The sequence below is a fragment of the Balaenoptera borealis genome (assembly GCF_965194805.1).
Source record: "Balaenoptera borealis genome assembly, chromosome: 16".
NCBI classification, from domain to species: Eukaryota; Metazoa; Chordata; class Mammalia; order Artiodactyla; family Balaenopteridae; genus Balaenoptera; species Balaenoptera borealis.
This window is the reverse complement of record NC_138872.1, coordinates 15,363,180-15,387,818: the sequence shown is the minus strand read 5'-3', so window position 1 is coordinate 15,387,818 and position 24,639 is coordinate 15,363,180. Positions and strand designations below refer to the sequence as shown.

General features: G+C 46.7%; 2 protein-coding genes across 3 annotated transcripts in view; one reads left to right on the top strand and one right to left on the bottom strand.

Moving 5' to 3' along the window:
- Positions 1–9,266: 9,266 nt before the first annotated feature.
- LOC309614069 (serum basic protease inhibitor-like) lies at positions 9,267–13,487 on the bottom strand (the record flags this gene model as incomplete). Of its 2 annotated transcripts, none has more annotated exons than XM_082361851.1 (3): positions 9,267–9,350; positions 9,812–10,007; positions 13,394–13,487. In XM_082361851.1, 3 exons carry the CDS (start codon positions 13,485–13,487, stop codon positions 9,317–9,319), a joined length of 324 nt encoding a protein of 107 aa, XP_082217977.1. In that variant the 3' UTR covers positions 9,267–9,316. The 2 variants fall into 2 exon arrangements, with proteins under 2 accessions (XP_082217977.1, XP_082217978.1); XM_082361852.1 differs by having other exon boundaries at positions 9,812–10,004.
- LOC309614068 (serum basic protease inhibitor-like) overlaps positions 13,474–24,639 on the top strand; it is a 52,845-nt gene continuing 41,679 nt past the window's right edge. Inside the window, exon 1 of the mRNA XM_082361849.1 lies at positions 13,474–13,514. Within this exon, the coding sequence (XP_082217975.1) occupies positions 13,486–13,514 (29 nt within the window). The 5' untranslated portion in view covers positions 13,474–13,485. The remainder of the gene's footprint in view (positions 13,515–24,639) is intronic.

The following is a 24,639-nucleotide window of genomic DNA, read 5'->3' as shown; positions in this document are numbered from 1 at the left end:
TTGCTTTGTCTCCTAGCGTCTCTTTGTCCTTTTCCTGATACAGTAGCCTGATTTTGCTTGAGGAATGACTCTTCCTCCACCCAGGACTGGTGGGATTGGGCCGCCTGTCAATCAAAGTGCCTGCCCTACCCCCAGACCAAGAGTGGCCAATCAGATGCTCTCCCTGGAATTTAACCTTGATCAATGAATCCCCAAAGACCTAAAAATGGAGGTCATTCAGAGGTGACCTGGGAAGACCTTAGTTCTTCCTTGCTTACCATCCTTTCCAAGCTGGGATCTTTCAGCACTCCCTTCAGTCTGTGAGCTGAGCTAAATCATTAAGTGCTATGGCTGCCAACAGAAGAGTCCAAAAGGATCTCACTTAAGGGTACAATCAGGAAGGGAGGATGGATGCCCACTGCATCCCCACACTGTTGTCACAAATTCCTTCTCTGCTTCCAATAGCCAGAGTCAGTTTCTGTTGCTCATAACCAGCGAGATCTGCTGCCTTTACCAGGGTCACCACCAAGTTCTGCATTTTTCTATCCAGTGGCCTTTTCTCAGCCATCATCCTCCTCTAACTCACAGGTAAGGCTCTCAAGGCATAAATGCGAACAAAATTCTTTACCAAAATTTGTTTCCACTTGGTCTCAGCATAAAAAAATGATGAAAAGCAGAACTTCCTATTTGAAGAACTTTGAGTCTCCTCTGGTGAATCGTCGGGGCTTTTGAAGGCACAGCTTTTAAACCTCTTTCAAGGAAAATCATAGGAGACAGAGGGTGTTGAGTTTGAATCCCAGCACCTGCCAATATTGGTTATGTGACCTTGGAGAAGGGATGAAACCTCTGAGTTTCAGCTTGAATGACTTTAAAATGGAAGAAAAACCTATTAAGGTTGTTGTGATGTTTAGTGATGAAGATGTATGTGCAGGGCTTGGTACATAATAGGTTGTCAGTAGTGGTAATGGGTGTTTTACATTATTAATTCTACCTCTCTCAGAGTTACTTAGACATTCTCGTCGACTCAGTGACTATTACCAGCACATCAGGACAGGGAATTCACGTTGCTACTTTCACCCTCTGAGGTGCTAGCAATCCCCACCTTCTCTGAACCTCAGGTTCCTCCTTTGTAAATGGAAGGATGATTCCATCTCTGTGGATACCGTTCAAAATTTATCTGCGCTCACAGATGTAAAGCACTAGCAAATTGATTAGGCCACACACCTAGTAAATTGGCAGAGCCAGAGTTTGAAGCCATGGAGTCGGATCAAAGGTTTCAGTCATCACATATTTTATCCCTAATAAGCATTTCATGAACAAGTGAATGAATGAATCAACGTCTACTCAACATCTTTGCCTATGTGCTCTCCAAGCACCATGGACTCAACACTGACCTAACTGAATTTATTGTCCTTCCTTCTGAGGACTTGCTTCCCCTACCTTCCCCCAGAAGGCTGAGTGTTGTCCTTCATTCTACCTTTTTCTCACCCCCCTGTGAGCAATCTCATAGAAAAGTCTGTTGGTTGTACCTCCTCAGTTCTCAGCTGAAAGTTCACTTCGGAATAATATGAAGACACCTGATCATAGAACTGCCCCACTTCCTGACAGCAACCATCCTGAGCAAAGCCAGCTTCCTGAAACTCTCCTGCAAATAACCTCATGGAAACCCACATCCTGTAAGTCCCTCAAACATCCTCTTAATGAGATGCCATATAATTCATTGTCCATTGCTGCAGTGAGTAATAAACCCAATTCGTTCAGTCCAAGAATACACAATGGAGAAAAGGCAGTCTCTTAAGCAAATGATGTTGGGAAAGCTGACAGCTACAAGTAAATCGATTAAATTAGAACACATCCTCACACTGTATACAAAAATAAACTCAAAATGGATTAAAGACCTAAATATAAGACATGACACCATAAAACTAGAAGAGAACATAGGCAAAACATTCTTGGACATAAATCGCAGCAATATTTTTATGGCTCAGTCTCCCATGCCAAAAGAAATAAAAGCAAAAATAAATAAATGGAACCTCATCAAACTTAAAGGCTCTTGCACAGCAAAGGAAACCATCGACAAAACAAAAATGCAACCTACCTAATGGGAGAAAATATTTGCAAAAAATGCGATGAACAGGAGATCAATATCCAAAGTATACAAACAACTCATGCAACTCAATACTGAAAAAACAAAAAATCCAATCAAAAAATGGTCAGAAGACCTAAACAGACATTTCTCCAAAGAAGACATGCAGATGGCCTCAGGCACATGAAAAGATGTCAACATTGTTAATTATTGGAGTAATGGAAATCAAAACCACAGTGACGTATCACATCACAGCAGTCAAAATGGCTATCATTGAGAAGTCTACAAATAATAAATGCAGGAGAGAGTGTGGAAAAAGGGAAGCTTCGTACACTCTGGTGTGAATGTAAACTGGTGCAGCCCCCATGGAAAACAGTATGGAGGTTCCTTAGAAAAACTAAAAAGAGGGCTTCCCTGGTGGCGCAGTGGTTAGGAATCTGCCTGTCAATGCAGGGGATATGGGTTCAAGCCCTGTTCTGTGAAGATCCCACATGCTGCAGAGCAACTAAGCCCGTGCGCCACAACTACTGAGCCTGCGCTCTAGAGTCCGTGAGTCACAACTATTGAGCCCACATGCCACAACTACTGAAGCCCGTGCGCCTAGAGCTGTGCTCCACAGCAAGAGAAGCCACCGCCATGAGAAGCCCGCGCACCGCAACAGAGAGTAACCCCCGCTCGCCACAACTAGAGAAAGCCCGAGCACAGCAACAAAGACCCAATGCAGCCAAAAATGAATAAATAAAATAAATTAAAAATAAATAAAGAAATAAAAGAAATAATGTTAGAAAAAAAAAAACTAAAAAGAGAACTACTATATGATCCAGCAATTCCTCTTCTGCGTATATATCTGGAAAAATGAAAACTTTAATTTGAAAATATACATGCTCCTCAGTGTTCATAGAAGCCCTGTTTACAATAGCCAAGACATGTAAACAATGCAAGTGCCCATCAACAGAGGACTGGCTTAAGAAATGTGGTGTGAAAATAGAAATGAACTCACAGGATTTCCGTAGCCATCCAGTTTTTAAGACTCTGTGCTTCCACGGCAGGGGACTTATGTTCAATCACTGGTCAGGGAACTAAGATCCCACATGCCGCACGGTGTGGCCAAACAGAGAAACAAAACAAACCAACAAAAGACAAAAAAAGAAATGGACTCACCAACATAGAAAACAAACTTATGGTTACGAAAGTGGAAAGGAGGGGGAAGAATATAATTTGGGGAATATGACAAGCACAGAGCCTGACAGATGGCCAGTGCCCACTAAACGTGAGCTTGATCTTCTTGAGCTGGAGTAGGAAACCCCTCCCCGCACGTGACAACAGGGAAGGGGGTTCCTTGAGCCTCATGCGCCTTCCTTTCTCCTTCTGAGAATCCAAGAAAATAACCTGCCCCAAAGTTTGACCTGGCCCAAGAAGTAAAGGACAAAAGCGTTCATGTTGAGGTGTCTGTCACCCAGTTTTTTGTGTGTACTGGGGTGGCCATTAAGAGGTAGATGCCACCATAAGGGGTTGGCTTCCTATACCTGGTAGGGCCCAGTCTGAGGGCAGGAAATGGGGAGGTGCCTGCTGCTCTGCAGAATAGTGAGAAGGACCACCATTTCCATGAAACCTACTGGTTAAGGTTTTAGTTGCAAATAACAGAATCCACTGTAGTTGGTTTAATTATAATATGAATTGATTTAAACATAAGGCCAGACTGTTTGAAGACACAGACGTTCAACATCACTGTGGGGAAAGGGGCTTCTTTAGTGAAAAGACCACTCCCACCACCGATGCTGGGAACTGGATGCCACAAATTCTACATTTGCCAGCACAAGGAGAGCAGTGATGGTGGGGTGGAGAAGGAAGGTGAAGATGCAGTGAGGAAGAAGATTCGGCAAGAATCCTGGCTTCAAATCCCCAGGGGACAAGGGGAAGGGCCTAGAGTTTTGACTAATATGGTACCAGCCTGGAGAAACCAGTCTTCTCCCCACGAGCAAACTCACAGAAGTACTGCGCTTCTTGCTCTCCCTGCAGTTACCTCAGGAAGGGAAGAAGTTCAGCCGTCACTGAACTTTCTGATTAATTTAATAATAGAGAAATGATCATTATTTGACACATAAATTTCTTTTGGGGGTCTTGGTGAGGAAACGTAGGTAGACAAGTCTTTCAGACTGAGAAATTTTGGTGGAAAATGGCCATGATTGACCATGAAATGGGTAAATTCTTTACACTCATGATTGGTAATTCTTTCAAAGAAGTCATGTAACATGGTCACCCTGTTCAGGTGAGGAAACTACAGATGACTTACCCAGGACACATGGCATGTGTGTGGTAGGATCAAGACAAGATACTATCATGTCACAACCCATTTAATAAAGTACCTGATTCTGCCAGGAATTCTGAAAATGCAGATAACCAGTAAGGACTTCTGAGTGCACTGTCCCACATACAATAGTCCCCTGTCCCCAAACCTCACCCCAGCCACAGATTATAGAGAAGAGTGAGTCCGGGTTTTGTCCCTGACAGCAAATACGTGGTGTCCCTACCAACACCCACTGGGCGGCCCACAAGTCAATTCACTTCTGACATTAAATCTGCAAAGGGAGCCGACACCCCACAGGTTGAGGGCTCAGTCCCTGAGGACAGCCCCCACTTCAAGTGCCGATCACAAGTCCTGGGGTCACCCATACACGTGACCAACAGGCTATAAATTCAGAGGTTCCATGACCCCACCTCCCATATTCAGTAATCATTAGAACCACTCACAGAACTCAGGAAAGCCCTTTACTTATTTTCCCTAGTTATTATAAAGCATAAAATTCAGGGACAGCCCTATGGAGGAGATGCGTAGGGCAAAGGGGGAGCTGGGGGGGCCGAGCCTCCATGCCCTCTAAGAACACCCCCCTCACAATCCCTTCATGTGTTCACCTCCCCTGAAGCCCTCTGAACCCAGGTTTATGGGTTTTACTTGAGGGTTTGAGGTAGGCAATTTGATTGAATCATTGGTCATTGGTGACTGAACTCTACCTCAGTACCCTCTCCTCTCCCCAGAGGGGCTGGGGGTGAAGGTTCTAACCCTCTAATCACCAGGTGGGATCTTCCGGAGTCCGGTCCCATCCAGAAGCTATCTAAGGTCCCATCCTTGACTCCTCTCATGACCTACGAAGACAGTAAATTCCAAGAGTTTCAGGAGGCCTGGGCCATGAACCAGGACAAGGATCAAATGTGAATCTTTTCTTTACATTAAAGTGAGGCTCAGGGACAAGGTGGTGACCAGGAACAGAGGGTCGCAGAGATGGGGTCCCTGGTCTGGTAGGGTTCAGTGGGTTACTTTTATTAAACGCTGAAACATAATGATTCCTTTTGAGAGTCATGAAATGTCCGTGGAGTTAACAACTGCCCAACTTCCCAGGAGAAATCCAGAGAGGGCTGTCAGCACCCACCCCACCCCTGCTCCCAGCCCTTCCATGGACTCGCCTCATTCCCTCCCACCCTGCCCCAGCCTGTAGAGGAGAGGTGGGTCGGGACTTACCCTGGGCCTGTTTGCTGGTTTCAGCCCCTGGGGTGCCAGCCACCAGGGTGCCCAGGAGGACGAGAAGGGCTGCAGAGAGGCAGAGCTGGTTCATCGGCGTGGCCTTGCAGGAGGGCTTCTGAGGAAAGCTGGGGGCTAACACAGCTTCTGACACCCCACCTGAGGCGTGGGAACAGGCAATAAGGTGGGAAGTGAGGAGGAGATGATGTGGGGTCAGTGCTGTTCCTAGAAATCTCCCCACATGACCAGGCTTCCTGCTTCTGCCTGCTGGGGCCAAATGCCCAGTAACAGCGCTTCTCAAACTTGCCTGTGGGTCTTGTGAAAACACAGACTGTGATTCCACAGGTGGAATATTTGTCTGATTTGTTCCTCACGGAGCGTCCCAGCACCTAGAGCAGTGCATGGCACGTGATGGCCGCTCAGTGGGTGGATGAGAGCAAATCAAAGGACAGAAATGAACAGCAGTGTGTTAGCTCAGGTCCTCATTTTCAGCCTCCTGCAGGTGTCATCACATCAGCGGATCAATGCCCTTCACTCCCTTCCGCCCCCACCTACCTCAGAAGACAGGTGTAACACAGGGCCGCTTCCTGCATCCCTTGAAGCAGCATCTCAACTCTATGGACACAAGCTCTTTACCTGGCACTGGTCCAGGAGAATGGTGAGCTGGGTGAAGACTATCTCCATCTGGAGGACAAACCCTGATTTTCTGGGTAGAAAAAATTTAAGGGGCGTGGGCAGAGGGGAAGCAAGGAGCTAAACACGTCTCCACAGCATGACCATTCACCGACCCTCACCTGGTTTCACCAACAAGAGAGCTGCCTGCCTGAATGGCTCTCAGGGGCTGGAGTGGATCTCAGGGGAACTTGGAAGATCGCCTGCAACATTCCTCTTCCCACTCTGGTCTCTCCACCAGTGGTTTTGAGATCGGAGGACCTAAGTTTGCATCTCACATCTCCCTTTTCCTAACTTTGTGATCTGGGGCCAGAAATCTCCAAGAGCCCCGTGTCATCAGGTGCCACATGAGATCCGTGCTGCCCACGTCGTGAGGTTGCTGAGGAAGCAGTGGAGGCAACAGACATCTATTCCTTCTCCCTGCACAGTCAGTCCTTGTACTAAGGACAATAGTGAGCTATATGACAGTTAACACTTAGCTCCTTTGACCAGGGGGTCAAATAATGGCAACGTGGGATGGGAAAAGGGCAGGACATGGGTAAAGTCAATCACTGAAGCAAGAGGGCTTTCGGTTACCTCTGACGAAGAAGGAGACCTATTTGGAAGAGAGACTCTGACTCTCCTCTGGCACTGGGGGAACTTCCTGAGGGCGGACTTCTAGAAGGGGACACTGCAACAATCAATGCTGTTTGTTCATTTCTTTACTACAGTCGACAGCACATTTAAAAAGCAGTCAGGAGCTAAGGAAACTAAAACTCTATGTGCTTCTAGACAACTTACTTTGGACTGTGGTGTTCAAAGAACCTTAGGAGGATAATCGACATGGTCCTCAAAAGGACCCAGACTTGGGGATTTCTTAAGGCAGATACCATCATCCTCTTTTACAAAGAAAGAATCTGTGGCTCAGAGAGGTGAAGTGACTTGCCCAAGATCACACAGCAACATAGTGAGTTACTGAAGCCAATCTCTTTTCATGAATACCAAGTCATTTTCCCACTCACTGTTATAAATTGATAATTATTAAATAACATATATTTAGAGTAGTACTCTTACTGTTATCTGATCATACATTCACTAAAAGGTTACTCTGCCAATACTTGTACAAAGCATTTAACAAATATCATATCTTTTTAATTGTCATCACAACTTTATGAGATTGATACAAAAAGAGAAAAGCAGCCTCTGAGTTGCAAGACCTGACCTGACATCACAGTGCACCTTATGTTCTCCTACTCAACAGAAACATTTCAGAAACCTTCAACATCAGATAATGTCATTCTGTGTGCATGATGGATCAAGACAAAAATAGGACATTCGGTAATGATGTTTGAACACAGAAAAAAGGAGGTAAATTATACAAACCACCAAAATATCCAAGCATCCCCCTGTATTGAGTGACTGCTACTTCTTTAACAAGTACAGCTCTAACCTCTATCTAGTCTTCCCTTCTTAGAGTTAAGATACCCATTCAGAGAGCTGCCCCACTTCCTGAGAGCATCCATCCGGAGCAGAGCCAGCTTCCTGAAACACACTCCCCGCCCCCCACCAACCAAATCACCTAACACAAGCCCACATCCTATAAGTTCTATCTAACATTCTCTTAATGAGACATCATATTGTTTTCCAAGGTGATTCCTATTCCTTGCTGCAGTGAGTAATAAACCCAACTAGTTCAACTAGGAAAGGGAGTGTTTTTAGTCGTCTCTGGCTAGAATAGTTAAAAAGTACAAGCATTATCCTTATTTTATAATTACAGAAAGTAAAGCTCAGAGATGTTGGGAAATTTGCCCAAGACTACAAGGAGGTGAGTAACAGAACCAGCACCATCTGTGTTCTTGTTTATTTAAATACTATGCTTGTTGTGGTCCCCATGCCTCAATTTCCTCATCTGTAGTGAAACAGATACTCTCGGTTCTCCAAAGGTGCCTCCATCCCACATCTTCCCAGAGGCAGGAGCATGAAAACATTGCCAAAGTCGCTCTACTTGGGAGAGCTGGGACCTGTTGTGTTACGAAACTCATACAGTAGCTAAGTGACATCTCCGTGTCACCATTTCCTCCCTTGAAGGATTCTGAGGATGATTAATAGAAGAATGCAGGCAAAATGCTAACACAGAGCCTGGCGCACTAAAAGGGTAGTTGCCCTTCTTAACTGAAGTAAGAAGCCCCCTCCGCACATGTGACCTCAGGCAAGGGGGTTCCTACTGCAAATGGACAACTGAGTCTCATGCTCCTTTCTTTGTTCTTCTGAGAGTCCAGGAGAACAACCTGCACCCAAATTTGACCTGGCCCAAGAAGTGAAGAAAGAAAGCTTTCATGTTGAGGTGTCTCTCACCCGGGTTTTTGTGTAGCTTGGAGTGGCCATTCAGAGGTAGATGGTGCTGTAATGGGTGTGCTTCCTATACCTGGCAGGGTCCAGTCTGAGGACAGGAAAAGGGGAGGTGCCCACTGCTCTGCAGAATAGTGAGAAGGACCAGCATCTCCGTGGACCCTAGAGGTGAAGGTTCTTAGGGGCAAACCACGGAATCCACTCCAGTTAGTTTAATTTGAATATGAATTTATTGAAATATAAGCCAGACAGTTTGAAGCCGTAGAAAGGAAAATGTGCAACATCACTGCGAGGGAAAGGGGCTTCTTTATTGAAAAGACCGCTGCCACCACTGGTGCTGAGAACTGGATGCCAGAACTTCCACCTTGGCCGCCCACAAGGAGAGCAGTGATGGTGGAGAAGGGGATGAAGGTAAGGATGCTGTGAGGATGAGGGTTAAGATAAGAACCCTGACATGAGGAATGTGCTCCTGCATTCATTCCTTCCTTCCTCAAATATTTATGGACGGTCTCCTTGGTGCCAGGACCTGTGCTAAGCGCTAGGGATAAAGGGAAGACTTGCTCTCATGGTGCTTAAAATCCACTGGATGAGACAGAACTAAGGCATGTAGACCCATGGGGGGAAGGAGAGAGGCAGGGTTCTGCTGAGGAGGGTGGGGTTGAGAAGGACTCAGAGGAGACTGAACTGTTTCAGAAGCAGCCGCAGCCCAGCCCTGTGTGCATCCTCCTTGGACTTCAGAGTTTCGGGGTGGTACAGTTCGAAGGTCCTCTGCAAAAAGAAAGGAACTTGCTGATTGACATCTCTCAAGCACCACACTTGGACACCGCTGACCTTGACAGATCCTAGACTTTCCCAGAAATATGCAACCACAGTCCACCCAGGACCAGAATGACCAAAAAGAAGGAAGTGAGTTTCCAAGCCTAGGTGGGGAGCTCAGGAGCTCTGCAGACCTGCTCTGTAGGGCGGCTGACTCAGTGTTCCCATCTGAGAAAAGGGGAGCATGTGAGGAGGCTCAGATTCTCATGATGGGGCTTCTAGGGTGACCTTCTGCCAAGCTGGCCCGTGGAGGATGTGCTCAGTGTGTGGTTTCACAAGACACTGCAGCCACTTCTCCTGGGTGGCAGCGAGGAGGAAAGACACTGTGCAGGTGTGAATGGTGTGGGGCCCCCTGAGCTCCACCTCTTTTTCTCAGCCCTTCCCCTCCCGCCCTGTCCTGTCCCCTTTCTTACTCGAGGGTCCCGACATGACCACCGCAGGTCTTCATGCAGTCCTCTGCCGTCAGGAAGTTGTTCTTATTCCCACGGCAGCCGCCGTACATAAAGGTCTCACACTGCCCGGACTTGGCGTTGTAGAAGTACCTGACCTTCTGGGCCTTGCAGGGACCCGCATACTGAGGCTCCAGGCAGAAGGCAGGCTGAGAACCTGCTGGGATGGGAGGGGCTGTGGGTCAGTTAGGAGGATGGTCATCGCAGCTCGGTCTACAAGGTCAACAACTGAAACCACCAGTTTGTCTGCGATAGAGAATGTTAGGGTTCTGGGGGCTGGTCAAATTGAAAAGGCCATTTGACAACCTGCTTTCTGGGATATTATTATTAATGTTCCTAGGTGTGACATGGTATGGTAATCATGCACAAATTTATAACTCCATCATGAAGTATTTTAAGATTAATTGGTATGATGCCTTTGATTAGCTTCAAAAAATCTACCAAAAAAGAATAAAAAACGGCAGACAAGGCAAAAAATATTCGTCATATGTCAGTAATTATTGGAGCTGGTACCTGGGTTTTATAATACTATGCTCTGCACTTATGTGTATGGTAAAAAGTTTCCACCATTAATAAAAAAGTGTGAAGGAATCAGGCTGTAATGGAGAAAGGCATGAAGAAAACATACCAGTGTGTTCTCTTTTGTTACCTCACAGGGACTCTATAAATTGAATATTGACCCTATATTCATACTGTGACTTATAATAAGCAATATATATATATATATATATATATATATAATATATATTATATATATATATTATATATATACTATATATATATATATAATATATATATTATATATATATATGTTCTTTGTCATTTTCCTGGCACAGAGTTCTTACAAACCTTGGTATTTCTTAAGTGCTGAGAGCAATAAAAGTGTCTTTTGTTATGTGAAGTAGGTAACTTTTGGGAAGACCCTAGTAACCCCAGAATGGGTTCTGGTTGCCAGGGCAAACCACTGCCTGAAGGTTTGCAAGGCAAACCTTGCAAATGGAAGGTTGCAACTTCCATTCCTACTCTCCCTCACGGCCTTCCATCCACAGTTCAGCCCGCCCCCCAACCTCAGGGATCGGAGAGGAGCTGGAGGTTGAACAATCACCAATGGCTAATGACTTAATGCATCATGACTAGATAAGGAAGCCTCCATAGAAACTTCAACAGAGGAAGAGATTCATGTTATTCAAAAGGACTGACATCGACCCAGGGTACAACATAGGTACACGTTCCATCATTGCTCACCTGGACCACTGCAGCAGCCTGCTCCCTGGGCCTCTGTCTCTGCCCTTCGCCCCCTAGAGGCCACTCTCCACACTGCAGCCACAGGGATCCTATCCCATTGCTCCCATGACCAGTCCCTCAGTGACTCCCCATCTCTCTCACAGTCAAATTCCGATTCTCATCCTACAAGGCTGGTCAGGACCTGTCCCCATGGCTTCTTTGGTCTCATCCCTTCCCCTCTCCTCCCCTCCCACCCACTCAGCTCCAGCCACCCTGGTAATTGCTGCTGCTCGTTCACACCAGGCGTGTTCTTTCTGCAGCCTCTGCTCCAACGCCCCCTTATCATAGAGGGGTTCGCTGATCAGTCTACAGAAAGAGCACAGCCTCCTTTATCCCCATCACTCTCTACCTTCAAAAACTCATAACCTAGCAGAGTATTCCCCCTTTCGCTATTGTCGGTCTCGCTCCTTGAAGGCAAGGTATTTTTCCGTATTCTGTCTACAGCTCTTTCCCCACACCAAAAACCAAGCCTGTAGGGACTTAATACATATATGGCCAGGGAACGAATCTTCCATTTCATGCTCATGCCAAGCACACAGTCACTGAATAGAGTGGATATAATGGAATTCCTGTTAGTGCAAAGTCTACTTGATGATGGGGCAGGTCTACATAATTATCAATGTACCTCTAACATTCTATATCCTGAGAGGGTAATAAAATAATAGTCAAAAGAGGACAAGGGAAAGGGCCTTGAGACTTTACTAAGATTGTATCAGCCTTGGTCCCAGGAGCCAACTCACACAAGCGTTGTGTTTCTTGCTTTCCCTGCAGTTGCTCTGCTCAGTGGTCCCATGTCTTTCTGATTAATTTTAATCCTAGAGGAATAATTATTTGACACCTAAATATTTTTTCTTTCCCAAAAGAGGTAGGTAGAGAAATTTTTTCAATTTAACACATCTTGGTGGAAAATGGACAAAATTGGCCATGAAATGTGTTTAAACTCTTTAAATTCATAACTGGTAAGTTGTTCAAAACCCCATGTAACATGGTTCCCATTTTCAAGTGAGGAAACTGCAGATGAGTTGCCCCAGGACACACGGCATGTGGGTGACAGGGTCAGGACAAGATATATCATGTCACAACCCATTAGATAAACTACCTGATTCTGCCAGGAATTCTGAAAATACTGGTAACTGGTAAGAGTTTCTGGCTGCAGTGCCCAACTTTCATTATTGCCCTGTCCCCAAGCCTCACTGGAGCCCCCAAATCACAGGGAAGACGGAGTCTGGTTTTTCCCTGACACCAAATATGTGGTGTCTCTACCAACACCAAACAATTCCCTAAACTCCCACTGGGCATCCCAGAAGGCAATTTACTTCTGATACTAAATCCATGGAATTAGTGCAGATCCCGTAGGTTGAGAGCTCAAGACTGTCCTCACTACAAATGCCAGCCACGTGATCCGGAGTCACTCATGCTTGTGACCGACTGGCTAAAAATCGGAGGTTCCATGACCCCACCTCCATGTTCACTAACCAATAGAAGTGGAGACAGAACTCAGGAAAACCCTTTACTTACTGTTCCCAGGTTATTATAAAGGATAAAGCTCAGGGACAGCGAAATGGAGGAGATGCGTAGGGCAAAGGGGGAGGAGAGGTGGGCGGAGGCTCCGTGCCCTAGGGGAGCACACCGCCCTCACAGCACCTCCATCCGTTCACCACCCCGAAAGCTCTCTGAACCCCAATATTTATGGATTTTTATTGAGGTTTCAATATATAGGTATATTGATTGAATCATCGGCCAATGGTGATTGATCTCCATTTCAATACCCTCCCGTCTCCCCAGAGGCTGGGATGCGGGCTGTTGAAAGTTGTAACCTCTAAACACATGATTGGGTTTTTTTGGAGACCAGCCCCATCCTGCAGGTCTCTCCGTGGCCTTCCTTTACTCACCTCATTACCATGAAAAAAAACCAGTAAATTCCAGGAGTTTCAGGAGGTCTGTTCCAGGAACCAGGACAAGGATCAAATATTGATCTCACTACAGTGAAGTTCAGGGACACAGCACTGACCAGGAATAGAGAGTGTCAGAGATGGGATCCCTGATCTGGTAGAGGTAGGTGGGATATATATTTTTTAATTTGAATTTTAATTTTTTTTCCTATTGAGAGCCATGAAATATCCCTGGAGTTAAAACTGCCCAACTTCCCAGGAGAAATCCAGAGAGGGCTGTCAGCACCCACCCCACCCCTGCTCCCCAGCCCCCTCCGTGGACTCCCCTCATCCCCCCGAGCCTGCAGAGGAGAGGTGAGCCGGGACTTACCTCTGGCATGGCTCTTGTGTTTACCCCCCGGGGTGCAGGCCACCAGGGTGCCCAGGAGGACGAGAAGGGCGACGGAGAGGCAGAGCCGTCTCATGTTCGTGGCCTCGCAGGAGGGCTTCTGAGGAAACCTGGGGGCTGACAGAGCTTTTCATATCCCAGCTGAGGGGTGGGACAGGCAATAAGGAGGGGAGTGAGGAAGGGGAGGAGCTGGGGTCAGTCCTGTTTATTGCGTAATCTCCCCACCTAACCAGGCTTTCTGCTTCTGTCTGCTGGGGCCAAATGCCCAGTAACAGCACTTCTCAGATTTAACTATGCCTGTGGGTCTCATGGAAACAAAGATTGTGATTCCACAGGTGGAATTTTGTCCAATATGTTGACTCAGGGATCATCCCAGCACCTAGAGCAGTGCACGGCACATGATGAGTGAATGAGAGCAAATCAAAGGATGGATAAGTGAACAACAGTGTGTTAGCTCAGGTCCTCCTTTTCAACTCCTGCAGGTTTCATTACAGCTGGGAATTATGCGCTTCACCCCCACCCCTACCACTACCTAACTCAAACACAGGTGTGACACAGGACACCTTCCTGCAACCATTGCCACAGCTTCTCAACTGGATGGACACTTGCTGTTTACCTGGCACTGGCCCAGGCAGAAGCCCTCTTGGGGCAGCAACCCTGTTTTCTCAGTAGAAAAAGGAGTAACGGGTGTGGGCAGAGGGGAAGCAGGGAGCTGAACACATCTTCACAGCATGACCTCCCACCGCCCCTCACCTGGTTTCAGAAACAGGAAAGCTGCCTGCCTGAGTGGACCTCGGGGGACCTTGGAAGATTGCCTGCAATAGCCTCCCTCCTCCTGCTCTCTCCCTCAGTGGTTTTGGAACCATAGGACCTCAGTTTGAGTACCAGTTCTGCCTTTTCCTAACTTTGTGCCCTGAAGACTTAAATCTCCCAGAGCCCTGTGTTTTCAAGTGTCACATGAGGTCAACGCTGCCAACATCATGCGTTTCTGTGGAAGAAGTGGAGGCAATAGACATATATTCTTCTCCCTGAGAAGTCAAAGTACTTTGTAATAATAATAATAATAATAATGTCATTACAGCAGATAAAACTTAGCTTCTTCTATGTGTCAGACATTATCCTAACTACTTGACATATATTAACTCATCTAATCCTCAAAAATCTTAAAAGAGGTGGTGAGGAATTTTTGATATTTCCTCATGTTACAGAGGAGGAACCTGAGTTGACAGGAAATAATTTGCCTAAAGACATAGAGTGTAGAGAGAGTATCTGAACCCAGGGATCTGGCTTCAGAGTCTGTGCACCATGCACTCTGCTGCGCTGTAAGCTGTAAACTATAGTGCATGTGAGGGGTTACACACCCCCAGTCTCTTCACTCACTCCCATATATTCACTCCCAGTTACGAACATGCAGCATCAAGCCCCACCCCCCCTCACTCATCCACACATATTCAAGCAATCTTCCATTAACACACACACACACACACACACACACACACACACACACACACACCCTCTGTGCTCCACTTCCAGGGTCAAGGAGAAGGGAGCTGGCTCAATGTCCAGAAGCCCCAGGAGCAAGCCCAGCCACATGTCAAAGGGGCACAGAGCTGGGTGATGAGCTGCAGAGGACAGGAGGGGCTGCCTTCCTGGCACAAAGTCACCCTTTCCCTTGAGAAGGGCAGGAGCTCCCAATACCGAGCTGCCCCTGGACAGAAGGGCATCGGGAGCGGGGTACTCACAAAACAAACCACTGTGTGTGGAGGGTCTACTCTCTCCTGAGACATTTCACATGTATGATTTCATTTAGCCTGATGTCAGCCCTACAACATCTGGGATTCTCATCCCATTTAGCCAATGAGAAAGCAGAGGCTCAGAGAGGTAAAGCGACTTGCTCAGGACCCACAACCAGCAGATGGCACAACTGGGATTCTAGCTCAGGAGGCCCTCTGGTCCTGCCCCTCTTCCTGCCTCAGTCTGTCCATCTGAGACCAGGGAGCAGCAGAGACCACCCCTAACGGCAGAGACTCCTCTTTTCTCTCCCTCCCCTCTCATCTGTCTGTCTTTCTCTCCCAGTGTCCTCCTCCCTCTGGTCCAGATTAGAGGCCCCTAGACCCAGAAGCCCCCTGATGGGCCTGTCCTCCCTCCACCTTTCACCTCCCTGCACATGAGTGACTGAGTCTCTAGTTTCAAACCTTCCCGGCCCCTGGGGGCATCTTCAGAGAAATCACAAGGCGGGAACATCACAAGGGTTGCATTCTGGATAAAGACCAATGACCCCAACACTGTGGGAACACAGGTCATATCTCTGTTTCTAATCCTCAGTTTTTCCCTCTGAAAAAATGAGAATCTTGGATTCCATGCTATCTAAGGCCTCTTCTTGAAATGGATGGAATGCACCCGGGGCAGGAGGAAGAGGTTTATCTTTTTGTGACGCTGTGCCCTGTGAGAGGTACGTTCATATCCACGTCATGAGTGGCCACTTTCTGGCTACGTGATATCACAGCACCTCACTTTTTGGAACTACATAATCTTCCTCCTTAAAAGTGGTCTCATGAATACTGTTTTTTTAAGGATTATTTTAAGGATTAAAAGGAAAAGCATAAACCACAGGTTCAAATCTGGCTAGAATATAAGTATTGTCAGCCCATACAGTGCAATTTACAATTTGAAACATTTGCCAAGATTGAACAGTGGGGGATTGCTTTAAAAAGTAAATTTCTAGTATTGTTGGGAAAAGTAAACGATCTGGCTGCACAGTCCTGCAATTTAACAAGAGCAGTGAGTCTCAAAATTGAGTGAGCATCAGAATCACTCAGCCAGTCGTTCAAACACACGCTTGAGATCCCACCCCCAGAGTTTTGATCACTAGGACAGGGGTGGGACCTAAGTATCTGCATCTAACCAGCTTCCCGGGCTGCTGACGGCGCTGCTCAAGGGACCACACTTTGAAAGCCATGAGCTAAGCTAAGTAGAGCTGCTCTCTTCCCATGAAGGGAGCATTCCCCCCAGTTTCCATAATCCCCACCATGCCTTATTGTCCCCCCAGCCCCACTCCAAATACCTCCATCCTCAACACTCAACTGATCTGGAAGGAATTTAAAATTGTGACCTGTGGGGTGGGCTCACAGTAAGTGTTCAGTAAAAGGTAGCTTGTTCTTATTTAACAATCTTATGAAGTAAGTATTATTATTCCTATTTTACAGATGAAGAAACTGAAGTTCATCTAAGGGAAAGTGACTTGCTGGATGAAAAACAGCTGAAAATCACAAGGAAGAACTTGCCAAAAAATGTTAGTCATGTGGCCCTGCTAATTTCAATGGTATAAATACACAAACACATAAACAACACACAGGCAAATCTATCTGATATTAACATAGATGATGCATCAAAGATTGTGGACACGACTTCATGAGAATAAAATCACATTTATCAAGAAAGGGAAGAAGAAAAAGTTAAAATGGAAGGTTACATGAGTCAGCTGCAGACATGTCTACTCTAAGGTAACTGTAAACAAGTGACATTGAAGATCTGAGAAATTCCCAGGAACAAACAGGATGCCTTTCACCAAACAATGGAGCTTTCTCCTCTTGGACTGTTGAACCCATTCAAACTCCCTTCTCTCCAAGGAAACTTCTCTCTCTGAGTATATGGGCTATTTTGTTGCTTTGTCTCCTAGCGTCTCTTTGTCCTTTTCCTGATACAGTAGCCTGATTTTGCTTGAGGAATGACTCTTCCTCCACCCAGGACTGGTGGGATTGGGCCGCCTGTCAATCAAAGTGCCTGCCCTACCCCCAGACCAAGAGTGGCCAATCAGATGCTCTCCCTGGAATTTAACCTTGATCAATGAATCCCCAAAGACCTAAAAATGGAGGTCATTCAGAGGTGACCTGGGAAGACCTTAGTTCTTCCTTGCTTACCATCCTTTCCAAGCTGGGATCTTTCAGCACTCCCTTCAGTCTGTGAGCTGAGCTAAATCATTAAGTGCTATGGCTGCCAACAGAAGAGTCCAAAAGGATCTCACTTAAGGGTACAATCAGGAAGGGAGGATGGATGCCCACTGCATCCCCACACTGTTGTCACAAATTCCTTCTCTGCTTCCAATAGCCAGAGTCAGTTTCTGTTGCTCATAACCAGCGAGATCTGCTGCCTTTACCAGGGTCACCACCAAGTTCTGCATTTTTCTATCCAGTGGCCTTTTCTCAGCCATCATCCTCCTCTAACTCACAGGTAAGGCTCTCAAGGCATAAATGCGAACAAAATTCTTTACCAAAATTTGTTTCCACTTGGTCTCAGCATAAAAAAATGATGAAAAGCAGAACTTCCTATTTGAAGAACTTTGAGTCTCCTCTGGTGAATCGTCGGGGCTTTTGAAGGCACAGCTTTTAAACCTCTTTCAAGGAAAATCATAGGAGACAGAGGGTGTTGAGTTTGAATCCCAGCACCTGCCAATATTGGTTATGTGACCTTGGAGAAGGGATGAAACCTCTGAGTTTCAGCTTGAATGACTTTAAAATGGAAGAAAAACCTATTAAGGTTGTTGTGATGTTTAGTGATGAAGATGTATGTGCAGGGCTTGGTACATAATAGGTTGTCAGTAGTGGTAATGGGTGTTTTACATTATTAATTCTACCTCTCTCAGAGTTACTTAGACATTCTCGTCGACTCAGTGACTATTACCAGCACATCAGGACAGGGAATTCACGTTGCTACTTTCACCCTCTGAGGTGCTAGCAATCCCCACCTTCTCTGAACCTCAGGTTCCTCCTTTGTAAATGGAAGGATGATTCCATCTCTGTGGATACCGTTCAAAATTTATCTGCGCTCACAGATGTAAAGCACTAGCAAATTGATTAGGCCACACACCTAGTAAATTGGCAGAGCCAGAGTTTGAAGCCATGGAGTCGGATCAAAGGTTTCAGTCATCACATATTTTATCCCTAATAAGCATTTCATGAACAAGTGAATGAATGAATCAACGTCTACTCAACATCTTTGCCTATGTGCTCTCCAAGCACCATGGACTCAACACTGACCTAACTGAATTTATTGTCCTTCCTTCTGAGGACTTGCTTCCCCTACCTTCCCCCAGAAGGCTGAGTGTTGTCCTTCATTCTACCTTTTTCTCACCCCCCTGTGAGCAATCTCATAGAAAAGTCTGTTGGTTGTACCTCCTCAGTTCTCAGCTGAAAGTTCACTTCGGAATAATATGAAGACACCTGATCATAGAACTGCCCCACTTCCTGACAGCAACCATCCTGAGCAAAGCCAGCTTCCTGAAACTCTCCTGCAAATAACCTCATGGAAACCCACATCCTGTAAGTCCCTCAAACATCCTCTTAATGAGATGCCATATAATTCATTGTCCATTGCTGCAGTGAGTAATAAACCCAATTCGTTCAGTCCAAGAATACACAATGGAGAAAAGGCAGTCTCTTAAGCAAATGATGTTGGGAAAGCTGACAGCTACAAGTAAATCGATTAAATTAGAACACATCCTCACACTGTATACAAAAATAAACTCAAAATGGATTAAAGACCTAAATATAAGACATGACACCATAAAACTAGAAGAGAACATAGGCAAAACATTCTTGGACATAAATCGCAGCAATATTTTTATGGCTCAGTCTCCCATGCCAAAAGAAATAAAAGCAAAAATAAATAAATGGAACCTCATCAAACTTAAAGGCTCTTGCACAGCAAAGGAAACCATCGACAAAACAAAAATGCAACCTACCTAATGGGAGAAAATATTTGCAAAAAATGCGATGAACAGGAGATCAATATCCAAAGTATACAAACAACTCATGCAACTCAATACTGAAAAAACAAAAAATCCAATCAAAAAATGGTCAGAAGACCTAAACAGACATTTCTCCAAAGAAGACATGCAGATGGCCTCAGGCACATGAAAAGATGTCAACATTGTTAATTATTGGAGTAATGGAAATCAAAACCACAGTGACGTATCACATCACAGCAGTCAAAATGGCTATCATTGAGAAGTCTACAAATAATAAATGCAGGAGAGAGTGTGGAAAAAGGGAAGCTTCGTACACTCTGGTGTGAATGTAAACTGGTGCAGCCCCCATGGAAAACAGTATGGAGGTTCCTTAGAAAAACTAAAAAGAGGGCTTCCCTGGTGGCGCAGTGGTTAGGAATCTGCCTGTCAATGCAGGGGATATGGGTTCAAGCCCTGTTCTGTGAAGATCCCACATGCTGCAGAGCAACTAAGCCCGTGCGCCACAACTACTGAGCCTGCGCTCTAGAGTCCGTGAGTCACAACTATTGAGCCCACATGCCACAACTACTGAAGCCCGTGCGCCTAGAGCTGTGCTCCACAGCAAGAGAAGCCACCGCCATGAGAAGCCCGCGCACCGCAACAGAGAGTAACCCCCGCTCGCCACAACTAGAGAAAGCCCGAGCACAGCAACAAAGACCCAATGCAGCCAAAAATGAATAAATAAAATAAATTAAAAATAAATAAAGAAATAAAAGAAATAATGTTAGAAAAAAAAAAACTAAAAAGAGAACTACTATATGATCCAGCAATTCCTCTTCTGCGTATATATCTGGAAAAATGAAAACTTTAATTTGAAAATATACATGCTCCTCAGTGTTCATAGAAGCCCTGTTTACAATAGCCAAGACATGTAAACAATGCAAGTGCCCATCAACAGAGGACTGGCTTAAGAAATGTGGTGTGAAAATAGAAATGAACTCACAGGATTTCCGTAGCCATCCAGTTTTTAAGACTCTGTGCTTCCACGGCAGGGGACTTATGTTCAATCACTGGTCAGGGAACTAAGATCCCACATGCCGCACGGTGTGGCCAAACAGAGAAACAAAACAAACCAACAAAAGACAAAAAAAGAAATGGACTCACCAACATAGAAAACAAACTTATGGTTACGAAAGTGGAAAGGAGGGGGAAGAATATAATTTGGGGAATATGACAAGCACAGAGCCTGACAGATGGCCAGTGCCCACTAAACGTGAGCTTGATCTTCTTGAGCTGGAGTAGGAAACCCCTCCCCGCACGTGACAACAGGGAAGGGGGTTCCTTGAGCCTCATGCGCCTTCCTTTCTCCTTCTGAGAATCCAAGAAAATAACCTGCCCCAAAGTTTGACCTGGCCCAAGAAGTAAAGGACAAAAGCGTTCATGTTGAGGTGTCTGTCACCCAGTTTTTTGTGTGTACTGGGGTGGCCATTAAGAGGTAGATGCCACCATAAGGGGTTGGCTTCCTATACCTGGTAGGGCCCAGTCTGAGGGCAGGAAATGGGGAGGTGCCTGCTGCTCTGCAGAATAGTGAGAAGGACCACCATTTCCATGAAACCTACTGGTTAAGGTTTTAGTTGCAAATAACAGAATCCACTGTAGTTGGTTTAATTATAATATGAATTGATTTAAACATAAGGCCAGACTGTTTGAAGACACAGACGTTCAACATCACTGTGGGGAAAGGGGCTTCTTTAGTGAAAAGACCACTCCCACCACCGATGCTGGGAACTGGATGCCACAAATTCTACATTTGCCAGCACAAGGAGAGCAGTGATGGTGGGGTGGAGAAGGAAGGTGAAGATGCAGTGAGGAAGAAGATTCGGCAAGAATCCTGGCTTCAAATCCCCAGGGGACAAGGGGAAGGGCCTAGAGTTTTGACTAATATGGTACCAGCCTGGAGAAACCAGTCTTCTCCCCACGAGCAAACTCACAGAAGTACTGCGCTTCTTGCTCTCCCTGCAGTTACCTCAGGAAGGGAAGAAGTTCAGCCGTCACTGAACTTTCTGATTAATTTAATAATAGAGAAATGATCATTATTTGACACATAAATTTCTTTTGGGGGTCTTGGTGAGGAAACGTAGGTAGACAAGTCTTTCAGACTGAGAAATTTTGGTGGAAAATGGCCATGATTGACCATGAAATGGGTAAATTCTTTACACTCATGATTGGTAATTCTTTCAAAGAAGTCATGTAACATGGTCACCCTGTTCAGGTGAGGAAACTACAGATGACTTACCCAGGACACATGGCATGTGTGTGGTAGGATCAAGACAAGATACTATCATGTCACAACCCATTTAATAAAGTACCTGATTCTGCCAGGAATTCTGAAAATGCAGATAACCAGTAAGGACTTCTGAGTGCACTGTCCCACATACAATAGTCCCCTGTCCCCAAACCTCACCCCAGCCACAGATTATAGAGAAGAGTGAGTCCGGGTTTTGTCCCTGACAGCAAATACGTGGTGTCCCTACCAACACCCACTGGGCGGCCCACAAGTCAATTCACTTCTGACATTAAATCTGCAAAGGGAGCCGACACCCCACAGGTTGAGGGCTCAGTCCCTGAGGACAGCCCCCACTTCAAGTGCCGATCACAAGTCCTGGGGTCACCCATACACGTGACCAACAGGCTATAAATTCAGAGGTTCCATGACCCCACCTCCCATATTCAGTAATCATTAGAACCACTCACAGAACTCAGGAAAGCCCTTTACTTATTTTCCCTAGTTATTATAAAGCATAAAATTCAGGGACAGCCCTATGGAGGAGATGCGTAGGGCAAAGGGGGAGCTGGGGGGGCCGAGCCTCCATGCCCTCTAAGAACACCCCCCTCACAATCCCTTCATGTGTTCACCTCCCCTGAAGCCCTCTGAACCCAGGTTTATGGGTTTTACTTGAGGGTTTGAGGTAGGCAATTTGATTGAATCATTGGTCATTGGTGACTGAACTCTACCTCAGTACCCTCTCCTCTCCCCAGAGGGGCTGGGGGTGAAGGTTCTAACCCTCTAATCACCAGGTGGGATCTTCCGGAGTCCGGTCCCATCCAGAAGCTATCTAAGGTCCCATCCTTGACTCCTCTCATGACCTACGAAGACAGTAAATTCCAAGAGTTTCAGGAGGCCTGGGCCATGAACCAGGACAAGGATCAAATGTGAATCTTTTCTTTACATTAAAGTGAGGCTCAGGGACAAGGTGGTGACCAGGAACAGAGGGTCGCAGAGATGGGGTCCCTGGTCTGGTAGGGTTCAGTGGGTTACTTTTATTAAACGCTGAAACATAATGATTCCTTTTGAGAGTCATGAAATGTCCGTGGAGTTAACAACTGCCCAACTTCCCAGGAGAAATCCAGAGAGGGCTGTCAGCCCCCACCCCACCCCTGCTCCCCAGCCCCTCCCATGGACTCGCCTCATTCCCTCCCCCCTGCCCCAGCCTGTAGAGGAGAGGTGAGTCGGGACTTACCCTGGGCCTGTTTGCTGGTTTCACCTTCCAGGGTGCCGACCAACAGGGTGCCCAGGAGGACGAGCAGGTCTGCAGAGAGGCCGAGCTGACTCAACTTCGTGGCCTTGCAGGAGGGCTTCTGAGGAAAGCTGGGGGCTGACAGAGCTTTCCCCACCACAGCTGAGTGGTGGGAACAGGGAATAAGGAGGGGAGTGAAGAAGGGGAGGAGCTGGGGTCAGTGCTGTTCCTGGAAATCTCCCCATATAACCAGGCTTCCTGCTTCTGCCTGCTGGTGCCAAATGCCCAGTAACAGCGCTTCTCAAACTTGACTATGCCTGTGGGTCTTGTGAAAACACAGACTGTGATTCCACAGGTGGAATTTGTCTGATTTGTTCCTCACAGAGCATCCCAGCACCTAGAGCAGTGCATGGCACGTGATGGCCGCTCAGTGGGTGGATGAGAGCAAATCAAAGGACAGATAAGTGAGCAGCAGTGTGTTAGCTCAGGTCCTCCTCTGCAGCCTCCTACAGATGTCATCACATCTGGGCAACGATGCCTTTCATCCGGACTTCCCTGATGGTGCAATGATTAAGAATCCACCTGCCAATGCAGGGGACACAGGTTTGATCCCTGGTCCGGGAAGATTCCACATACTGCGAAGCAACTAAGCCCCTGCGCCACAAGTACTGAGCCTGCGTGCCACAACTACTGAAGCTCGTGAGCCTAGAGCCTGTGCTCCACAACAGGAGAAGCCACCGCAGTGAGAAGCCCGCGCACCCCAACAAAGAGTAGCCACCGCTCGCCACAACTAGAGAAAGCTTGTGCGCAGCAACGAAGACCCAAAGCAGCCAGAAATAAATAAATAATTTTTTTTTTTAAATGCCCTTCACCCCTCACCTTAACCCCACCTACCTTGGAAGACAGCTGTGACACAGGGCTGCTTCCTGCAACCATGGTGGCAGCATCTCAACTGGATGGATAAAAGCTCTTTACCTGGCACTGCTCCAGAGGATGGTGAGCTGGGGGAAGACTATCTCCATCCAGGGCACAAACCCTGGTTTTCTGGGTAGAAAAAGGAGTAAGGGGCGTGGGCAGAGGGGAAGGAGGGAGCTGAACACGTCTCCACCGCATGACCTCCCACCACCCCTCACCTGGTTTCACCAACAGGACAGCTGCCTGCCTAAGTGGACCTCAGGGGCTGGAGTGGATCTGTGGGGAGCTAGGAAGACCACCTGCAACTCCCCTTCTCCTGCTCTTCCCCAGTGGTTTTGGGCTCAGAGGACCTCAGTTTGCATCCCAGCCCTGCCTTTTCCTAACTTTGTGGCCTGGGGCCAGAGATCTCCCAGAGCCCCGTGTCATCAGGTGCCACATGAGACCCATGCTGCCCACATCGTGGGACAGCTGTGGAAGCAGTGGAGGCAACAGACATATTCCTTCTCCCTGCACAGTCAGTCCTTGTACTAAGGATAATAAGTAATGACAACAGTTAGTTCCTTCTTGACGTATATTAACTCATCTAATCCTCACGATAATCCTGAAACAGGGGACGAGGAACTGTTACTATTTCCTCATGTTACAGATGAGGAAACTGAGGTAACAAGAAGTTAAGTAATTTGCCTAAGGTCACACAGGGTAGAGACAGGATTTGAACACAGGAATCTGGCTTCAAGTCTGTGCACCAAGCACTCTGCTGCTTTGTAAGCTGTAAAGTGCAGTGCATGTGTGAGGGGTTACACACCCACAATCTCTTCACTCACTCCCATCTGTTCACTCCCAGTTACCACCATGTAGCACCAATGCCCCCCCTCACTCATCCACACACACTCATTCTTCCACTAACACACACACACACACACACCCTGTGCTCCACTTCCAGGGTCAAGGAGAAGGGAGCTGGCTCAATGTCCAGAAGCCCCAGGAGCAAGCCCAGCCACATGTCAAAGGGGCCCAGAGCTGGGTGATGAGCTGCAGAGGACGGGAGGGGCTGCCTTCCTGGCACAAAG